Source organism: Ailuropoda melanoleuca, chromosome 10 (genome assembly GCF_002007445.2).
Source record: "Ailuropoda melanoleuca isolate Jingjing chromosome 10, ASM200744v2, whole genome shotgun sequence".
NCBI classification, from domain to species: Eukaryota; Metazoa; Chordata; class Mammalia; order Carnivora; family Ursidae; genus Ailuropoda; species Ailuropoda melanoleuca.
This window is the reverse complement of record NC_048227.1, coordinates 108,713,838-108,735,447: the sequence shown is the minus strand read 5'-3', so window position 1 is coordinate 108,735,447 and position 21,610 is coordinate 108,713,838. Positions and strand designations below refer to the sequence as shown.

Here is a 21,610-nt window from a genome sequence, read left to right as displayed (position 1 = left end):
TGTTTGCAATCCCTGTCTGTGAGGTGTGGTTCTGGCTGTTACCCCAGACCTGGCTGGTGGATGACCCCTGTCCACCACCCCCAGGACACGGACACCCCCAGAGGCACCATGGCTGGAGCCGCAAGATCCTCTGGACTCCGGGCCCCTGTGGAGCTCGTAAAGCCAGAGAGGCAGCTAGGCCCACCAGGGGCAGCTAGCCGCGATCTCCACGCTGAATATTCCTCCCTCTGCACCCTAAGACAGAGCCCAAGTGTCCCGGTCCTTTCCCACCACAGGTCACATGGGAGCAGCCAGGGCTCCCGGCCTGGGACGGTGCTGGTCACCCTTAGGGGTCAGAAGACTGCAGGTGGGATGGGGTGGAGCAGGGACCAGCCTCAGCCCCACCCTCTGCACCTGACTCGTCCTCCACGTCTGGGGCGAGGTTCTTCCCAGCTTCACCTGACTCCCATTGGAGCCTTCATACCTGAACAGCTGGGCGGTTTTACCATTCATGCGGTAGCAGGTTCTGGAAAAGTGTGCTTTTGAAGGACAGCTGACCTTCACTCAGGGCTGAACCATCCGTGCATTCAGAGGCTAGTGCGCAGGCAGCCTGTGACGGCAGGTGCACAGCCCAGCCCCAGCGGCTAGCTTGCGGTCGGACCGCGTGTCTCAGGAGCAGGCTGGGAGGATTCGCTGTAATTAAGGGCTGTGCTTTCCTTTCCAAGGCAGGGTGGCTCCCTGGGGTGGAGGCATGCTCCCCTCCCCCTCCCCCAGACCCTGCGTGCAGGTGGCCTTCCTGGAGCCCCCCGCCACCTGGATGGTGCAGAGTCGCTGGGCTGAGCCTGCTGGTGGACGGAGTGCATGTTAGCAGACTAGCACCTGTGTCCCAGGTGGAAAAGCGGGGCCTGGCTGCATCGCACCTGCCTCCTAACCCCAGCTGGGCCCCTGCATCCCGTCAGAGACCCCGAGAGCAGCTGCTCTGGAGCAGGTGGGCTGTGAGACGGTCGTAACAAGCCCCGAGCCTGAGGTTCCTAGTGGGCATCGGTGTGGTACGGCTCATTTTACCTGGGCCTCTTTGGCCTCTCCCCTTCACAGGATCCCCACCCGCACACCTGCTGTCCCCTTGACCTAGATGGACTGACTCGTGCCTGTCTGGTGGTTCCGAGTACTCAGCGGTGATGGGGAGCCCACTGCCACACAGCCCTATGCCCGGGACATTTCCCCCTGTCTCTCGTGCTTGTGCTGGGAAGGCCACATGGGCATGGGAGCTCAGCTCAGGCTCATTTTGGTGATAGACGGCAGAGTATGCGGGCCTGTGTGTGCATGTGTGTGTGTACACGCGTGTGTGCATGCACGTGTGCACGTGTGTATGCATGTGTGTTTGTGCCCACACACATGCACACATACAGCAAGGTTGATGCCGCCTCTGGCTGGGCTTCCTGACCCTTTCTGTGAAAGGAAATCTTGTGTGCGTGTACACCCAGCACACATAATAAAGAACTAAATCCACGCCTCCCACGTACACTTGGACCAGCCTGCGCTGGGCCGGCCAGGAGGTGGGGCGGCACGGTCACACTGGTAGCTGGCCCACTGGGGGCTTCTCCTGTGAACACACGCTGTGTCCCGGCACTGCCCGGACAGGGGCACGTGACGGGCCACTCATGCCCCGTGGGGCTCATGGTTACCTGATGTGTTCCTTAGAGAGAAGCCAGGCTGCTCCACCCACCTTCTGTGGCCTGAAGTCGCTGAAGGGGTAGTGCTGCTGTGGGGGCTGGAGAGGCGGGGAGAGCCAGGGGTCACCGTGTGCACCCAGGCCCCCTCACTAGACAGACGTCACGGGCCAGCCCTGGGCAGGGGCCGGCCAGGGTCAGGGGCGGTGGGGCAGGCTCTCTGGGCTGCCCGTCTGGTCCCTGTGCAGGAAGTACCCGGCCCTGGGCTACCAAGGGCACCAAGTCTAGTGGCCACAAGAGAAAAAGCTGAGAGGGGGGGCCCCCCCGAGCAAGGCAGCGGGTGGTCGGGGCCTGAAAGGTGGGAGAAGGGCATCCAGAGCCTTCTGGGGCTGCTGCCTCCCATGAGTTTCCAAAATCACAAGACCTGTCCCCATAGTAACAAATGGGGTTGCGTCTGCTCTGGTCTAAGGTCCGTGGAGATTACTTTCCTTCAAAGAAAACGTGGGCACGAGAGCTCAGCCCGGCAGACTGATTTGCTGCTGCACAGAGAAGGTGTCGGCTGGGGCAGAAACGAGCTGGCGGGCCGGCCCCGCACACAGGCCCACGTGCACACACGGGAGGGTGAGCAGACGTGGGGAGTGGATAGGGGTTGGCTGACCGCCCACGGGGATGCCGCATCTGTCCCAGCTGCCGCAAGAGGGCGCTGGAGGTACACTGTGGGCCTCAGCCCTGCGCTGTTGCAGGCCTGGGTGTCTGGGAGGGGCTGGACCAGCCCTGCGTGCTCAGGGCCATGTGGTTTCTGACCCGCTACTCTTGGTGCAAGCTGGGGCTCCCATGCAGGCTCTGTCTCCCATCGCCCCAGATGCCACCCATCTGTGAATGGCCGGGGCCAAAGGAGGAGGGAGGCCATGCCCAGTGCCCTGTGTCCTTGGCAGAAGGGGCAGCAGGGACCTTTGGCTGACCCCGAGAAACCACCAGAACCCGGGCGGGGCTCCTATTTCTGTCCTTCCTCCAGGACCCATGGACAGACAAGGAAAATTATGCCAAGTGTCTGTTAACCACCGGGTAATGTTGGGTTGCTGGGCTGTTCGAGGAGCACAATTAGAGGCCAAGAGGGGGCCGGGTCGGTGGCCTCCAGCTCTCCCCACTCCTGCCCACCCGGAAAAAAGTGAAAGCCAGACACAGAGCGGAGGCAAGAGTGGCCGGAAAGTCAGAAATACCAGTTTCTCCTTTGTGTAGATTAGGACTTTGTCGTTCAGGCAAAACATGTTTTCCTGGAAAATGGATCTTAACTAGTAGGGATGGATGGTTTGTGGGAAGAGGCAGGTTGGGGCTTGCTTGGGGCTGCTAAGTGGGCTGATTCCCCTACACCCCGAGACCACGGGTGACCACCGGTGACGAGGGTCGTGTGGCCCCGCAGGGCTGTGGCAGGCAGGGCACGGGCCAAGCCCACACGTCTCCCTGCACTACAGCCGATGGGGCCGGAAAGGAAGCCCACCCAGGTTCTCTCTGCACCCCACGAGTGGGCAGACGGCTCAGGAAAGTGTAGGCCAACGCTGACCACTAGCCTCTCCAGCCTGGCCTGGGCCAGGTTTTGATGGAGGCCAGAGGCTGAGTTACCAGGTCTAGGTTCACAGAACCCCTGAGGGCTGGTGTGATGCAGATCCCTGGCCAACTGCCTGCTCTTGCTGCGACCCCACCTACCCTGGGGTGAGGCCAGGGGAGTCGGGCGTGCGCTGGGGAGCCCTGGCTGCCGCCCTGCTGGGATGCAGAACAGGGCAAATGGACCTGGGGGCAGTTCCGCTTGGGCCGGCTGCCCGTGCAAGGCGCCTGTGGCCCTCGGGGGACCCATAGACCATTGAAGTCATGGACCCAGGAGTCCAGAGGGCATGTCTAACCTTCACTTCGGCTTGGTGAACTCTGCCCTGTGGCCCCTGGGTCACCTAGGCCAACCTCCTTGGGAGACAGAATCCAGAGCACAGGACGTCCTTTCTCAGGAAAGGCTAGCCACTCTGTGGCCGGCCGCCCCAGAGCCGCTGCGTGGGCTTTGAGGCTCGGCAGAGGAGAAGAGCAGGCTGGCTGGGGACCAGGCCGTCCGTCCAGGAGACCTGGAGCTCTTAGAGAGGAGCTGGCCCCAGGCACAGTGACCGGGGGCTCCAAGGAGGGAAGCAGGGGGGTCACGAGGCCCATCAGTGTTCGCCTTGGCCCATCAGCACATGGCTATGTGGTTCTCTAAAATTTGCAGAATGAAGGCGTTTTTAACCATTAAGTGGCTAAGACCACTGACCCCCTAGCAAGGGTTGGTTCCACCGCCCCTCGTGGAAGGGCAGCGGGACAGGGACCCAGCCAAGGGGCGCAGGTCGGGTCTGGGGCGTGAAGGTGTGGTTCATAGGTGACTGGCCCCCGGGCAGGGACGGAGTGGCTTCCAGGAGGTGGGGAAGGCAGAGGAAGGCCTGTGGCCCCTGCTCACCCCGCTGCCCCCAAGCACCGGGAGGCGGAGCACCGGGGGGCCTCAGCCCAAACTCAGCCTGGAGTTCAGAACAGGGGGGGTGGCAGGGCCCCGGGGTCTCGGGGCCGTTCGCGCTCTTCACCACTTTTTACGAGTTCTCATTGGATGCTTCTCTATTCTATCCAAGTACTTAACTCAGCACCTTTGGAATCCGTCACCTCACTGTTTCCCGCGGGAGACCCCCAGCTGTCCCCGTTCTGGCCCCCAAGCCCCCGCCACTCTGGCCCAGGCCTCACCCTGCAGCTGCCCCCCCAACAGCCGGGGGCGGGGGTTCCCAGACAGTGTGCCGGGGACCCCTCCTGCTGATGCCCACGTGGCCACGCTCCCTGCAGCCTGGCCTTCCTACGTTGTCGCCAGCAGACACCCCGGCTCCAGCCACGGCACGGCACGCACGGAAAATACGCATGGAGGGGGACGTGACCAGTGCTGGTGGTTCAGCATCCCCGAAATACACTTGGGGGTGGGGGCACTGAGCAAGGGAGAGAAAGCCATCCTCGTGAGCCAGTCCCAAGAATGCAGTAGACAAGCCCCGAGGGGCGCGGGGGCTCCCTGTGAGCAGCGTGCCCTCGGTACAGCAGCTTGAACATGTCTGAGGAAGGTCAGGGCGCTCTGTCCCCAGGGCAGGGGCAGTCAGGAGAAGGGAGCGGCGGGGGGGGGGGGGGGACTAATTCCCATCCTGGTTCTGCAGTCTCTGGGGGGCTCTGCTGCGTTCACTGTTGTGTCCCCAGCGGCTGGGCCTCTAGCGGGCGGCCGTCAGGTAGGGAGTGGAGGGCCCTGGGTGCCCGGAGAAGACGGTGCCCTGCGTGCATCAGGGCATGTGGGAGACGGGCTCCCTCTGGGTGCCCCCCACGTTCTCCCTCCTGTGCACGCGAGCCCTCACCTCCGGGAGACACAGGCCCCGCAGGCGGCGGAGACAGATGCAGGCTGTGTGCAAGGAGCAGGGGAAGATCCGGGGATTCGTGCGGCTCTAAAGCCCCAGGACGCGCTCTGGCATCCGGACAGTGACACCACCCCAAGGCCAAGGCTCAACGTCCCCTCCTCCCCAGATGAAGTGTTCTCTGTCTCTGCCAAACACACCCAGTCAGAGGCGAGGTTTGCACGATTACCAGGCCAACACGGAACCGCGGCCCCGAGGCAGGCACTCTGCCAGCCTGAGGCCTGGGGGCGCCCACGGCCACGGCCACGTGCTGACAAAGGCCCTGAGCGCGCACTCACGCGGTGAGCCTGTGCGCACGCGCTCCCCCTGCTGCAAAGGCTCCCGTCCCTGCTCTGTCGGGAGTGGGCGCCGCGACGCTCCGACAGCGAGGCCTGTAACTGCCTCAGCTTCCAGAGGCCAGTGACCGTCTCGCGGGACAGTCTGAGGGGGCGTCGGGGTGGCAGGCACGGGACGCTGGGCTGCAGAGGGGACGGACGGTGTGGAGGTGGCCACTCGCTGTGCGTGCAAGGAAGAAAGTTCTCGCCGGGCGGGGGGCCGCGCCCCAAAGAGTGGCCAAGGACCCACTTCGTCACTCTCCAGCCGGCCCGGCGCGGTCCCCTACCTGCCTCGGGACGGCAGAGACGTGTCCCGCACAGGCTGCATTGGAGAGGCTCCCGGGACGCACACCCGCTCTAGGGCCGCCCTCACGGACATTTGGATCTTTCTGAGCCGTGGGAGCGTCTCGGAGCCTTGGGGGGTGTGAGGTTGCCACGGGGATCCTGCAGTGACAGAACAACCCTCCCCACCCGCTAACACCCATCAGACACTCGCAGCTGAAGACTGCCCTGCTCCGCTTCCCATGAAGCCTGGGGCGACCGTTCTGTCACCGCCACCATCACCCCCTCCGCGTCAGGGCCTCTAAAACGGATTTGTCCGTAACCTTGCTGGGTTTTCACCTCTTTGGAAAATCCTATCACCAGCAGCTGTGCTGCTGACGTCTGAGTCACGGCTTCCACGCTGTGTCCATGTGCTGCTGTCGCTGTCACGCTCACAGCGTGCGCTCATCGCGGTCTGTCCTCCAGCAGCCAATCTATCACCTTCCCAATCGTCTACATGACCCGCCCCCCGCCGTCTGCAGAGTCCCCCTCCCACAGGGGACTCCTAGCCCCGTTACCTTCAGCGCCAGGCACGTTTGCCGCCTGCCTGAGTGTGCCCAGCCTTGCACCACACGGGCCGAAAGCTGGGCAGGAACCGGGCTCCTGGGAGGTGCGGGGAGGAACGGGAAGGCGGTGAGTAGCCACGGCCCTGGACGTGCTGCCTGCCCCCCACCCCGGGGACACTGAGGCAGGCGTGGGTCCTCGTGCCTCCCTCTGCACGGCCACGCACCCCGTCCCTGGAGCCACACGCAGGGAGCAGGCTAGCAGGCTTTGTGCTAATCACTAGAAATACATTCTGCTCACTCTCACATAAGATAGATTGTGGTCTGAGCATGTTTTCCGCACACCTAAGCCGCTTGTGCTACGGACGCACCAGCGGGGAATGGCGTCTGGGCCTCACTTCCAGGGCCACACGCACGGCGAGCGCACAGCCACGTGTCCTGTTGGTCTTGACGCCCGCACGCCCGTGGACACGGCTTAGTGCGGCTTCCACGGGAGGAACCCCCGTGGCTACGCTGAAACCGCGACACACACACACTTCATCAGCACACGACCCACAATGGGGGGTGTTTGCTCTGCATCCGAGTTCCCAGGGCCCCTGGATCCCACCCCCGGCCCCCATGCTCAGAGCCTGTGCTCCGCCATGTGTCAGGCATCATGGCCAGCTCTGGGACGTCGGCTTGGGACAACGGGGCATCACGAGGAGGAATGATGACATAAAACATCTTTTCTTCATGGGGTGTTTATGCGGACCTGGCATCTTGCAGACGAGGGAACCGGCTTGACGGGCTAAGGAATTAGTCCAGGTCAGGCAGCCAGCAGGAGAGCCCAGGGCTGGGTTCCGGAACCTGCGCTCCGATCCCGGGGCCTCGTCTGGTCTTCGCCCCTTCCCTGCCGGTCGGCAGCAGCGCAGCTCCTTCTGCTCGGCCCTGAGACGCCTGCCCCCAAGTCCCGTCCCCCGGGGCTCCTGGGACACGCCTGCTTCTTGCTGGGCGTCTCCAGCTCCTGGATGACGGGTCAGCCTGTGTCACTGGTTCCTTGGAAAACAACAGGCTTATGAAGTTCGGAGTAAACAAGCTTATTCTGGGGCACGTACCTGGTCAAGTAACGTTGGGAAACTCATCGTAAGGGTGGAGAGCCCATCAACATGCAGCCCGACCCCCGTTCCTGCTTCACCTGGGTCTTCGGGAGGCCGGACTGCCCCCTCCAGCTTGGCCTCGCTGGACTTGCCTCACCCGGGCCCCGAGCCCCAGGCACCGCAGCGTCTCTGCCACGTGCTTCCGGGAGGGGGACACGCAGAGAATCACCAGGAGTTTTGCGTCACCTCCTTTAAAATAAGAAGCAACAGTAGGTGAAAAGAATCCCAAGAAAAACCCGGCATCGTAAGCTACTGCAGAGCCCGCGTGGAGTCGGGGCGCCAGCTGCGGGGGCACGGGCCTGGGCGCAAGCCGCAGTGGGGCTGGGCCACTCCTGGCGAGGGCGCGAGCTGGTGGGGCCCCCCAGTCCCCAGCCCGTTGCTTCTGCTTGTTGGACAACAGGGTTGCTGAGCAGCATGGAAGGAAAAGCTGAGGAAGGACAGAAGGACGGGGAAGGCAAATAGCGCAGACACTGGGAGGCCATGGCAAGGGCTGCACGTGACCCTGTGGGCCCTGCCCCCTTGCTCTCAGCCACGCGCCCCGGTGCCCTCTTAGAGGCTGTGACAGCCTGGCCTCTTCCTGTGGAGAAAGCCCATCTGCAGTGAGAGAGGAGACACCTGGAAAGCCTAGAACATTCTACCCCCAGCTATCCTCAGGGTGAGCTGCAGCCCGGAAAGGAGTAGACTATCCCCACCTGTCCCCTCCCCGTGTGGAACTCAGCCTGGGTTTCTGGCACCTGCAACCAATGTGTGGCACAAACAAGGGGACACAGCACGGGGCCCAGCTCACCGCCGTGCGCCCACACGGGCTCAGCAGCATCCCCACAGCTGCGAAGCCCACCACACGCCCGACAGGATGGGACACAGGACACGGAGGCTGCCCTGTGAGGAGCCGAGGACCTACTTGGAGGGCTCGCCAGACACATGCAAACCAAGCAGCCCAGTGCACAGCGACACAGAAGATAGTGCTGGAAATACTGCAGGGGGGACAACAGTGACCTGGGGGGCTGGGAAGTCCCCCAAGGAGGTATGGCCAGGAGCAGTGAGCCCCCCACGGGAGTGAGCGTGCCGGGGCAGGGGACAGGGCGGCGTGGCACCCCCTGGGGGTCCTGTGGTCTGGGGCCTCTTGTGGGGGGGCCTTATCGTTACCGAGAACGTCCTGGAGAAAGTGGGTGAGCTGGCTGTTGCGGTACGGGATGTGGCCTCTGCGCTCCGACAGGGCCCCCAGGACATCCGCGAGGGCCGCCAGGCTTCGGTTTATGAATGAAGTCTCCCTTAGGGCCGATCCTGTCACTCCAGACACACCTGGGAAAGTGCAAAGACCCAGTCACGCGGTTAGCATGGGCAACAAATTCTCTGTCAACTTCAGGAAATGAACCAGGAAAAGCAAAACTGTTGCTTCTCAGGAAAGGAGCACTGAGTGGGGAGACCCTCGGTCCCATCGATGTCCTCCCCTGACACCCTGCATGGCCTCGACTGGGAACGGGCTGGCCGCTGCAGAGCCGTGGAGGAGGGCATCGCTTTGGGACGAGTGCGTCTGGCGGCTATGGAAAGACAGCGGCCCACTGGGAGGAGCCGGTGTGAGGTCACTGCAGACAGGAACCACACTCAGGACTCCCCGCAACCCTGCTCGCCCCAACAGAGGCCCCCGCTCTGGGCTCACCTGCACACTCGCTGCCCGCCAGGTCCACGAGCTGCAGCTTGGCGTGCACCTGCTCCGTGGGTTCCTGGGCCCCCGGAGACCCGGGTGAGGCTCTGCCGCAGGGGGGCCGCCCCTCGAGTGGTGGTCCATGTGACTGCCGGTCAGCTGCGAGGGGGTGACATGTACCCAGGAGTGCTGTCCACGAAGCCTCCCTCAACTTCCCGAAGGACCACACTCCAGGGGGGACTTCCTCCGACTGACAGCTGGGGGCGGGGTGGGGGGGAGCCTGGCCACAGGGAGGGGCCTCTCTGGGTAACACAGGGAAGGGCGGAGGGAAGCGCACCACCCTTGAAAGGGAGGCCAGGGCCCACGTAGTGCCATGAACACTGAATGATGTTCCCGGAAATATTTGGTTATGACACGAATTAATACCCGATGGGCCCTGACGGAGGTAAATTCCACCGTCTGTTTCCCCCAAAGAAATCCTGAGAAAACTTCTTCATCTCGAAGTATGTGTCCATTTCATGGAGCATTATTCCTAAACAGACTTCTTAAAGAGATTGTTTTAAGAACCTAAATAGTATATACTCACTGTGGAAAGCATAAAAAAATTCACATAATTACAAAAAAAAAGAAAAACACAGGAAGAACATAAAAACCACTCTGGTCTCCACGACCTTCTCATGTGTGGCTAGTGACCATGGGCTCCCTGGACAGCACCTGCCCACGCATGGCCCCGCCCTCCCTGCAGGTGCACCTGGTCCTGGGACTTGTCGGGACAAGTTCAGGGGGCGCAGCGTGGTCAGGAATCTCTGCTCTCCCTCCCTCACCCTCCCTTGCCTGGGCCACCTTGGCGGCCACGGGGTCAGGGGCATGCCGCCCACTGGGACCGGGCGTCTGTGTGACCGCGTGTGAAGCAGGGCCCTGGACCAGCCGTCCCCCTCCAGTGGGCTCTGGCATGGGGAGCCTGCAGAAATTCGGGTCCTCGTCCGTCCATCCCAGCCCGGGGCCCTGTGCTTTGTGAGTCCCACAGGCGACCCTGTGTGCTGGCCCTGTCTTCACCGACTAGGATGTGCAGACTCTTGCAACATGTGCCTTACTTGTCTTACATAACTGGCACCATTGTATATACCGGTTTGTGATCTTCTAAACCCAAATCTCACTCACAGTCTCACTCATGACGCAGACGTCATATTCCCAGATACAAACACGCCCGTTCTCCCCGTGTTATANGTGCCTTACTTGTCTTACATAACTGGCACCATTGTATATACCGGTTTGTGATCTTCTAAACCCAAATCTCACAGTCTCACTCATGACGCAGACGTCATATTCCCAGATACAAACACGCCCGTTCTCCCCGTGTTATAACCTATTTAACAAAGCCTTTCCTCCCGCCCCCCCTACCCCGATCCCCTCTCTTCTCAGCCTGGGTTCCCAATCCCCCTAAGCTCTGTTTGTAATTCCCACCCTGGGGATCCATGCAGTTTCTATTCCATGCCCCTGCCCAGGCGCGCACGGCCGCTTACCGGGGCTGCTGCAGGTGGGGGCTGTGGTCAGAGTGGCCGTTATTATCAGGTGGGATCTAGAAGAACGGGCGTGCACTTGGGTGGCGAGCTGTGCCCTGAGCCGCAGGCTTCCGGCAGCGAGCGCGACGAAGTCCTCCGCACTGTGCACGGGCCTGGCAGGGCGCAGGAGTGACGGGGAGCACCCTGGCGGCGGCCAGGGACGCCCCCACCCTCTCACACAGACCAAGTGGACCTACTGCAAGAAAGCAGACTCAAGCACATCTTAGACAAAATAAAACGTAGCAAATCAAACGCCTTCCATTTTCGGAGCCTGACTGACTGACGTGTCATGAACAATGGAGTAATCGACTTTCAGGATTTTTCAACATCACGCATTCGTTTATTTAGTACAGCCCCGTGGACTCCGATAAAAGCCCCTATTTGAGTTCGTGAGAGATGACAGCTAATTAGAACTTCCCAACAGCAGGACATATGTTGTTCCGAGTCTTACTGGTCAAAAGCTGGGAGTTCTGGTTACGTTGTGCAAACTTACAGTTAAATGTATTATCCTGTAGGGCTTTTCAGATGCTAGAAAGAGCTGCAGACCTTTCCTTACTGATTCTGAGATCCCAGGACTGGCTCGCTGCCCTCATCAACAAGGGGAGATAGCCTTCCCCGCCCCCGCGAGCAAACCGGACACCCAGACGTGGATTCAGGGAACATGCATCGCTAATCGGTAGGAGGAGAGGTCCTTTGCTACAAGATGAATAATTACTATATTCTACCAAATACTGATATGTACAAGCAGAAATGAGGATGTCTACAGTGAACCTTGGGACCGCGGGCAAGTCCGCTTCTCCAAGCTCGCTCCCTCATCTGGAATATGGGGATAGGACCTTTCCCATGCATTTTTCATCAAGATATTTTAAAAGGTTAATTAACTTGTCTGTTTTAATTGTGATTTTAAAAAGATAATTTCTAAAGTAAATTGAAAAATGCACGATACGTCCTAAGTGCACCAACACAGAGAACCCTTTCAGTGGTACGCGTGCAGATCCGGCCAACGTGAGGGTTGTACTCAGGGTCCTGGTGAAGCTGCCGGCCGCTCAGAGAAGCCAGGCCGCGGCCAAATACTCACTGTCGGGTGGGCGGAGAGACCTCCTGCTTTGCGGCCTTGGTGGTCGGCGCCTCAAGCTTGGGCCCAGACACCGCTGTGCGATGCTCTTTGGCCAGAAGGTCAAAAATGTTGTTGTTATACACTTCAACTATGGACACGTCGACCTTCAGGCTCCTTGACGGGTTTTCTGAAATAAGCCTGGGAGGGGTTGGGGGACACAAGGGACTCAGCCAACACAGGGACTTGGGCGGCCCCATGAACAAAGCTGTAGGGAACAGCCTTCACAGGAGAGGGTCCCGGACACGCAGTGAGATTCCCAGCCCGTGAGTACCAGGTGCCGTCTTACCACCGGTCAAACTGCAGGGTAAGCAGCTGCCCTGGGAATAGCTGCTTTATCTGAATCAATGATTTCAGCCATCGGCAGGTACCCTTAGGATCCCAAGCCCACGAGGGGAGGGGCCTCCATGCAGAAAGCCCCTGGCCCAAGTCTCATCACTACGCAAAAGACCAAAGCCAGCTTCAAGGACAGGAGGACTCTTAGCACCTTTCCGGGGCTGGGGTTTGCTCTGTCCCAGGGAGGACCGAGAGCGGACTCCTCCAGCCAAGCCCTGCCCGTGACCTCCTGACTACCTACCCAGCCTCTTACAAGGCTGCACATCATCTTCTGTTTCAAATTGTAAAGTGCTATGTGCTGACCGTGGAAAGGTTTAAAAATACAGATACGACCCGCTTAGAGAAAACCCCATAACCCCAGTTAGAGGAAGAGTGACCACCGTCCCAGCTCCTCCCGCCCACGTCTCTGCTGGCACCTTTCCACTAACCTACCCACACAGCCCATGGAGGCCGCCCCTGTCTCCTGGGGATCGGTGCCTCTCTGACATGCGCACAGTGAGACCATCTGAGTCTGACTACGGTGCTTTCCTGTCCATAAAGAAATTCTGGATCTGGCGCTGGAAGGCCAGCGTGGGAACAGGGTGTCTTCGCCAAGGAAGCACGTAGCCTTACGCAAGCACGGTGACACTGAGCTTACTCAGGAGCTACGGGGAGCCCAGAATAAAATGAGCCATTAATGTCTTCTGACGATCCAGTCAAGAAAACGAGAAAGACTAAGACAAAAGAAAAAAAAAAATTCTCCACTAAAAATATCTTTTGGCACAGAGTTCAGATTCGGACCATCCCCCACACTGGGGTCTAGGAAGAGTAGCCGTGGGAAGAGCGGAGAGCGAGGTCAGCCGAGCGGGGGGCTGGGCGTCCCCCTCTGCTCTCGAGGACGCGCACGCGCAAACCTGACCTCTGCACGGGGCTCCATCCCCTTGTGTCCACGGCCATGGCTTCGGGCTCACAAAACCCAAATTCGAAATTTCTTATCTACATAATACCAAGGAGCTGATTTGAAGATTTTCTTCCATGAAATTAAGATTTTCTTGATCTGCCTCATGCATGGTTCATTGGCCCCTCTGGTACTCAGTAGTTTGCTAGATTCTGCAAACAGTGCTGAAAAGTGGTCTTCAGTCTCTGCCCTGAAGAGCCAAGCGTTCAGTACGTGGAGGCTCACGTAAACCATCCCAGTGCAGTGTGGTAAAAACACGTGTAGGCTCCCGTGAGGTCAGAAAGGGGTTACGAGGCCCCAGGCAGGGCAGGGGGGCGGCCGCCCCTCATCCTGTGCATTCTCTTGGATCCTCACTGTCTGTGTTTGTTCTGGGCTGTTTGAGGGCTGGAAATTACAGCACGCGTTCTCTGTACCCCTTGTGCCTTTGGCTGGCAGGTAGAAAAGCCCCTAACATTTGCTGATAAGCTGAGATCTGCCACAAAGACGCGGTGCCAGCACCCGGCTTGGAAGGAGCCAGAGAGAATCCCCAGGTGGCATTCATTGTGTTTAAAATGCACGTGTGGTGACGAGTACTGGGTGTCAGGCGCAACTAATGAGTCGTGGACACTACACTGAAAGCTAATGATGTACTGTTGGCTAATAGAATTTAAATCATAAATAAATAAAAATACAATGGCAGGGGCGTGCCTTCCTCTGGTAACCGCAGGAGTCCCAGAGCAAGACTTCTTAGGGTAAAGGGTTCACAAGAACATCTTCTGGTATCCAGGCCTGAGGTCATTACGGCCCTGTGTTTGGGGCAGACAGACGGACGACTTGCATTCTGAGTCAGGCACCCAGACCCACCTGCCTGCGGGTGGAGCTGAGCGCGCTCCTCTCCAGATAGAGTCTGCTCAGGCGTAGGACACAAGGCAGCAGAAATGTTCTGTGTTTGGACTACTATTCTTGATCTTTGCAAATGGTGAACTCAAGGCTAGGGAGGCAAGCCTTGCCTGTGGCCCTTCAACTGGAAAATCAGAGATTCTAACTTCCCTCTGAAGGACCGGCATGCCCTGGGCCACTGCACACTACGCGCCTGGAGCACGTTCAGTCCACGCCCCGTCTCAAGACACAAAGCCCACTGCAGAAACGAGGTGACGTGAGCACTCATCCATGACGCGACCTCACTACTCAGTGAGGGTGGGGACGTCACTTCTACCATTCCCTCCTGACCTACAGGGACGCTTTCCAGGCCTTTGCCGTCTGTTTGCCGTCCTTATGGATAAGACAGGCGTGTCTATAAACCAAGCTTTCTGTAAGCACGCAGCTCACACCAGGAATACGATGAACCAAGACTCAGGAAAGCTGTCAAGTCCCATCTGCGGGGCCATCAAGGCTGTGCTTGACTCCTGGGGGGCCCGTGGGGGCCCTGCTGCAAGACGAGAGGCCAGGAGTCCCATGAACTTCAGCTCCTGCTGTCCTCCCACCCGTGACTTCAGGCCTCGACGCTTTATTGCCTCAGCGCTGTTTCCAGGCCTTGAGAGTCTGCTTAGCAGGAAGGAATACCCGTGGCTGGTGACTTAATGATTCGTACCATCCACGCGGCCGACTTCTCTCCACCCACGTGGACAGCTGGCGCTCTCGGGATGGATGTAGCACCGAGCAGGCACCCTCACAATGCCAAGGGAGCGAATGAGCACAGGGTGCTGGAAGGGTGGTCTGCAGGCTCCAGTGAGGGCCCCAGAGCCTGGAAGGGCAGTGGCCCCCAGTCCCTCTCCTCCGTGGCAGACACCAAGATCTTCTCCCCAACGCCTGGGTCTCTCCGCGACCCCTCTTTCCATGTGACACCCAGGAAAGCCTAGAGCTGCTGCAGCTCTGCCGTGGTCTCACGTGGCCACTGCTTAGCTTCCAACCAATGTGGCTGCTGCCTGGTGAGGTCTCTCAGGAGGACAGACGGCTCTCTTGCCAGCACTGGCCTGGCTCTGCTGAGCATGACTGGGACTCACTAAACCAAACACTTGATGGAGTGCAGTGTCCCCAGAGAGAGGTCTTTGTGACCGGAGATCCCCAGCCCCGTCCTGGGGGACTCTGAGGCGGCCACGTGCCTTCTTGGGGTGATGCAACGAGGGCAGGGTTGAAGCGCTCCTCCCAGAAGTCCGCGGGGCTGGCCACACACCCCAGACCTCCCTCCCCACCTCCGACACCCCACAGGTACACACTCAGGAGGGGTGGCCTCGCCTCGTGGTCACTGAGATTTCTGGAATGGTTGTTACATGGCACAGCCTCACCTGTCCTGACAGGTGCTTCTCAGAGGTAGTTAGCACAAGTAAACTTAACGGACACATCGTCTGTGTGCACTAACACTTAAGGAATATCGGTTTGAAGAGGCTCCAAGATGTTAGGCTGTATAGAAGTGTCTGGCCCTGATTTTAAGACACAAAAGGGCTCAGAAAGGAGACAGAGACAGGAACCGAATCTCAGGGTATGGGCAGCATGGAATGCCCCCGGCTCCCTGGGACACCTGCTGCTGGAAGACGGCTTCTGTCGAGGCGCTGGCCGTCCCCCTGGGACCTACCACACATGGTCGCAGAGTGCGCCCACAGCACTTACAAAGCAGGGTGAGCAAAGCGAGAATGGGTATGTTGCACAGCAGCCCCTGGAGGCAGGGACAGTCAGCGTCCAGGCCTAGAGGATGGAATGTCACGGCTTTATTTCCGCATTCCCTGGTAACTTGGGCTGCAAGGACAACTTGTTACTAACGTTTTCCGGAAGTAATTTATCGGTAAAATCATGAAAATGCGGTGGGTTTCTTCCGGAAATGTTTCCCCAGAACAGAAGCATCTTCAACATGCCCAGTTCACTGTAACTCTGAAGAAGAAAACCAGGTGTGTCTACTCTTTCCAGGGCCAGGAGGTAAGGAAAAGACAGTGGGGGTCTCCCTCTGTCCCCCTCCCTTCTAGGACAGAAGACCTCCATGCCCCACCCTCTTCTGATCAGGGAAACTGTCTAGCTGGGGATCTCCTTCAACAAGTTCTGATTTGGGGGTGCCTGGGTGGCTCAGTTGGTTAAGTGTCCGATCTTGATTTCGGCTCAGGTCATGATCTCAGGGTCGTGAGATCATGCCTTGAGTCAGACTCCAAGCTCAGCTGGGAGTTTGCTTGAGATTCTCTGTCCCTCTGCCCCACCCCCTTAAAATAAGTAAATAAAATCTTAAAAAAAAGTTTTGTCTTGACGACAGTATTTCAACATAAACATGCCATAGGACATTCTAGTGTTGGTGGTAGCGAGGCTCTGAGTGTTTAAACACCGGACCGAGAGGGTTCCGGTAGGAGCGTAGGTGCGGTGTCTGCGAATGGGAGCGCTCGGCCGCGTCCCGTCACGGTGCTGCCGCCTCCCACGCTCCCTGCCCCCAGGTACCTGAAGAGCTCTCCGGCAGCCCTGGGCAGGATTCCGAGGTCGCTGTGCGGGCCCCGCGCTGGGACGCGCTGCTCCTCAGAATGTGGGCCCAGCATGGTGTAGCTTTTCCCACATCCTGTCTGTCCGTACGCCAGAATGCAGACGTTGTACCTGAAACCCAGCACAGACTCAGAGCTGCGGCGTGCACGGTGCTCTCCGGCCGCAACTGGCTTCTAAGAAAAATGCTGACTCGGATGCGAAATTCGGTACATGTCGCTCTGTATCCCTCTGTTCCTCCATCCCTTACAAATCAGGCTTTCGTAGGATGTAGCTGTTTTTTGCATAATCCCCGCTGCTGTTTGGTTACACGGTATCGGGCTAGAACACACTCACCTTTACACACACTCACACGCACCTCATCGGCACCTGTTTCTCCTTGGTGATGCGACATTTCCTCTGGGCACCCGCCGCTGGCGCCCTGCGTTCAAGGTCCACGCGGGGGTCCGGCCCTGAGCAAGACCCCTCCTCTGCCCCACCCTCTCCATCAGTGCAGTGCCGGGCCGCCCGACGCAAGCTCCTCTCGGTAAGCTCGCGGAACACCACTTCCCGGTGGTTTTCTACAGATACTTTCCCATCACATACACGACTGAGAGCGCTGCGATTCTTAGACATCGTTATTCCAAGAGACCTGGTGATTCCGCATCGGCAGTCAGCCAGAATGCGCCAACGCGGTCCCTGCGACAGGCGCACTGCCCCCCACACCCCACAGCTGGGGGTCACCTCACGGAGGACAGGGATGGCTGCGGGCTCCCTGCATTTCCTTCCAGCTGTTTTTTTAGCCCAAAATGTCAAGATGGGAACATCAGAAGAGTATTTGAAATAGATATAAATTTAAATGAGAGGATATACATCTATGATGTAAATATATAAATGATATAAATGTATACTGGCCGTGAGGGTGCGGGTGACCCAGACCTCCAGGGCCGAGTGCTAAGCCCTGACCCCACTTCAGAGACGTCCCCACGCAGGCCCCACTTCGAGACTCTGATTTCATGGCTGGACTTTCAATCAGATTGACTGGCCCGAGGCGCTCCCAGCGAGTCAGTCCAGCAGAGGCTGTGTCGGGTCCCAGGACTTCGAGGAGCGCTCGGGCTGGCCAGCACCTTCAACAGGGACCGGGGGGTCTCCCTCCAGGACCGCTTGTTCCAGTCCAGCAGGAAGCATGTTAGTGCAAAAACCGACCAGGGCCTCGAAGCTACCGCCCCACATTGTGTGTCTTCCGGGATTGGGACGTCTCCAGGTCTTTACAACAAAAACCTCAGTGCATTCGGATCTCACACCTTCCCCGAGGAGACGCGGTGCGCTTCCCTGGTGGGAATACCCTGGTCTCCGCAGATCGCGAGCTCTTCTTACAGGGACCTTTCAGGCCCTTTAGGAATGCAGAGAGGAAGGCAGCCCCTTGAAGAAAGCAGCTCGGGACTTAACATAATGCCATCTGTTTCACATTTAAAATGGAAAGGCAACTCTGGAGAAGAGCGTTTAACCACTGTGCCTTCTTTATTTCTGGAATCTGCTTACTTGAAAGAGGCCTACTTCAAAAAAGGAAAAAAGAAAAAGGAGCCCTCCTATCATATTCCACGGAAGAACTTTCTCTTTGGGTGGATCTCAGAGCCCCCGCATTCCAGAAGAAGAGCGCAAGGAGAAGCCGTGTCATCACGGGAGGCTCGGCCCTGCCAGTGGGGACCTGACCTGTCACACCCTGTGCCCTTCGGGCGCCCGCAATGTGTGTTAGGTGCCGGGGCGCCGCGGGCAGAAATGGGGCTATAATAACAGTTTCCAGTCTGTGGACATTGGCTGTGCGGCAGCCTTTGCTGGGCAAACGCAAATATGCCGTCCTCAGGATGCTGTGTGCAGACACCCCCACCACACCGGGGTTCTTCCCAGCACCCCGAAGTAGGAAGTCTTGGAGTGTTGTGTCTCAGCCACACACACCTGGTTCCATTTGTTGCTAAAGACGCAATCTTTACTCAGAAGGTGTGACCCGCGGCCTTGGGAATCGGCTCCATCCCAAAGGGATGATGAGTTCCCCAGTCCAGTGTTGACATGCTCCACAGACTTTCTGAAAATTCTAAAATGCAGAAAGAGTCCCAGAGAGCACAAGGGCAATTGCTCAGTCTTCACGTGTCACTAGAACCGGAGGGTACGTGCCCACTGACAGCCGTTCCTCAAGTCCAGGGTGGACCCCTTCCTGGCAGGCAGACCCACTCCCCCATGATGGTCGCTAATTGACATGGGGCTACAGGTTTGCTCTGCCGTCATGTTAAGCGCTCAGACTCTAACGTCACATGCACATTCTGTAGCATGATTGAGATCTTACGGTTACTCATAACTGTGATCACTGACCTTGAAGATATTTTAACTCACCCATCTAAGAGAGACGTAAGCAGCGGGCACACATCCCCAAATACCACGTGCTGAGATTCTGCTGGACCATAAACTCTGGGAGGCAAAGAGAAAATGATGCGTTACCGGAAGAACAAGAAGTTTACATTAGTGACCAAATATGAAAACCTGCTAAAAACCAGAGCCTTATCCACTTCCCATCCAAGCCTCCAACACAGCCAAGAACCATCTTTGTAACAGTAAGAGATCGATCCCCTTACCTTTCAGGCTAACAGAGGCTAAGGAGCCCGAAGAAATGTCTCCTCTGTATAAAAACACAATTATGAATGCTTGCAAAGCAGAAAGTAGCAGCAAGCCAGCAAGAAAAAAAGAAAGGATACCATGTAATTATCCTGGGACTAAATTAGCTCCACTTAAGTGGGTCCAACAAGAATAATGTAAAAATCATACTCTGGGCAACACTGGATATGTAACATTTAATTTTTACATTCAAGCTCTTCAAAGTATTGTTTTCCTAGGCCCCAGGTTAGTTCAGCAGAATGTCCCTATGTGTCATGGGACTGGAATGTCCGCCATGGAAAGGGGAATCCGACGTGGTTCTGTGTTTATAAGCACAAATAACAGCTAAGGGGGAAGGAACTTCTAAAAACTGCAGCTCACTGCACAGTTCGAAACAAGACTGGAATGCAGCTGAAGCACAGAATTTGGGCTAAGCTACCAAATTTACGAAATAAGCCCTCGTGGTCAGTTGTACTGAATCCAATGTGCTTTGCATTTAAGCTGAGATGTCTGAAAAACAGGCTTTTATTTAGCTGGTACCAAATGTTTCTCTCATTTTCAAAATGTGTCATAATGTCCAATTGATCCTTGGTCTCTCCAGAAGCAGGAGTAATTTTAAATATATAAAATGTTGCTTACTAGGCATGATCAGGAGTGCATTTGGGGCAAGTGGTGTGGTGCCGAGCTCCTGAATCTTTTTTTTTTAAGATAGATTTATTTATTTATTTATTTATTTATTTATTTATTTATTTTTTGAGAGTGAGAGAGTGGGGTAGGGGCGGGAGGAGCAGAGGGAGAAGGGGAGAGAGAGACTCTCAGGCAGGTTCTGCTCTCGGCAGAATGTCCATTGAATGTGGGACTCGATCTCATGGCCCTGAGATCATGACCTGAGACCAAAACCAAGAGTCAGATGCTTAACCGACTGGGCCACCCAGGTGCCCCTTGAATCTTTTTTTTTAACTTATCACCAAATTCCCCATGGCCCACTACTTGGTGCAAGCCCGCAGCCCTCCACTCGGACCCTATAGAAGCTGAAGACGCTTCCCGAAAACATCATGACGTTACCATTAATGCATTTTAAAAATTAATGGTAATTCCTTAACATCATCCCCCAAAGTCAGTCTGTGTTCTCCGACGTTTCTCCAGTTCTCTGGTAAGCTTACTTTTCCTGTCGGTTTTTAAAACTCATGATTCAGACAAGGCATTCCCGTGGCTGTTGGCTGAATGTCTTCTCAATCTCTAATCTACAGCAGGGGTTGGCAAACTTTTCCTAAATAGTAAATAGTTGAAGCTTGGTGAGCATCTTACTGAAACACTTAGGTCTTTCCCACCAACATAAAGCCACGGTCAAAGTCCGGCCACCTGCACTCGGTAACATTACACCGAGTCATAACTCAGGAGCTCAGCGGTTGGACACGATGAAGCAGCTGGTTACATAAGATTGGGGGGGTGCTGTGAAGCCTGCACCTGCCAGCTCCTGTGGGCGCGGGAGCCAGCAGTCGAGGGCGCCCGAGACAAACACAGAACTAGACCCAACTGCGCCTGGCAGCTGTAGGAAAAGGAGACATCTCAGATTAGTGGGGAAAAGATTGGTTCACTAAGTGCCGTCACGGTAACTGGGGCGGTACACGGAAAAAGGTGAAACTGGATCCATTCCTTGGACATTAATTATTCTAGGATACATCCCAAAGGGATCACAATGTTTAATGTAAAAAATAAACCACATGATTACTAGACCATGTGGGTATATTTTTCTCCAATCTGAGTTAAAGGGGAAAAAGCTTTTGTGTGGCTAAGAGATTTCTGAAAAAAAAAAATACCAATAACAAACCTGGAAAAAGAGTTGTAATTTAAGTCACAGATAAAAGATATCCCTAATATACAAAATGTTCCTAAAAACAGAGAAGAAAAAGGCCAATCCTCTTTGTGTTAAACTTAAACATTTCCTTCTATTGTAAATATGCTCCTTACGTCTCTCCTTATATTAGAAATCCTTTCTTTGTCTTTGGAGAAGAGCGTCTAGAGACTTGAGCACTCACAGACAAGAACTGCGCACGGCTCTCAGCCGCCTGAAAAGACATCCAGCCCCCGCGAGAGAAGCCAGCCGGGCGCAGGTGACATTGCAGCCAGGGCGGGCATGGCCCCAGGTGCCGGTGTACCCCAGCGGGAAGCTGCAGGCGCAGGGGGAGGGCCAGCCACGTGGGGGGGGGCGTTCATTCTGCACAGACAGCACCCCCCACTGGCTCCAATCTATGCCCAGCCCCACTGGAGGCATCCGGGGGTCTTTGACCCTCTTCTCCTTTCTTCACTGTGCCTTTGACTTTGGTCTCCCCACCTGGAGTGTCCTTTCTCTTCTCTACCTGGTTAACTCCTGGTTAACTGAGCTGTCAGGACCTGGTTTGCAGGCCCTCAGCTCATCTACAGCCCTCCGCCTGCTGTAGCGGGAGCTGGGGAAGCCTCGAACTCGAGTCCACATGAACACGCCGGGGGTCCACGGTGGCATAAAGGCATCGAAGGAGAGAATGCAGCCGCCTTCAGCCGCCCGATACAGAAAGTAGACTTGAGACAATAAAAGGACTTAGTATTTTTCTGA

The 21,610-nt window shown here is 57.1% G+C and overlaps 1 protein-coding gene across 5 annotated transcripts in view; it reads right to left on the bottom strand.

The window, feature by feature from the left end:
• Positions 1-4,185: 4,185 nt before the first annotated feature.
• KIF25 (kinesin family member 25) overlaps positions 4,186-21,610 on the bottom strand; it is a 52,710-nt gene continuing 35,285 nt past the window's right edge. For 3 of the 5 annotated variants that reach the window (XM_034669469.1, XM_034669472.1, XM_034669474.1), the window contains 6 exons: positions 18,760-18,834; positions 16,357-16,506; positions 11,655-11,831; positions 10,538-10,689; positions 9,030-9,173; positions 7,580-8,671 (listed from right to left, as the gene is read on the bottom strand). In XM_034669469.1, the coding sequence (XP_034525360.1) occupies positions 8,052-8,671; positions 9,030-9,173; positions 10,538-10,689; positions 11,655-11,831; positions 16,357-16,506; positions 18,760-18,834 (1,318 nt within the window). In that variant the 3' untranslated portion in view covers positions 7,580-8,051. Of the gene's footprint in view, positions 7,269-7,407; positions 7,559-7,579; positions 8,672-9,029; positions 9,174-10,537; positions 10,690-11,654; positions 11,832-16,356; positions 16,507-18,759; positions 18,835-21,610 lie in introns of those variants that run through there. The other 2 variants (XM_034669471.1, XM_034669470.1) reach the window with 2 other exon arrangements.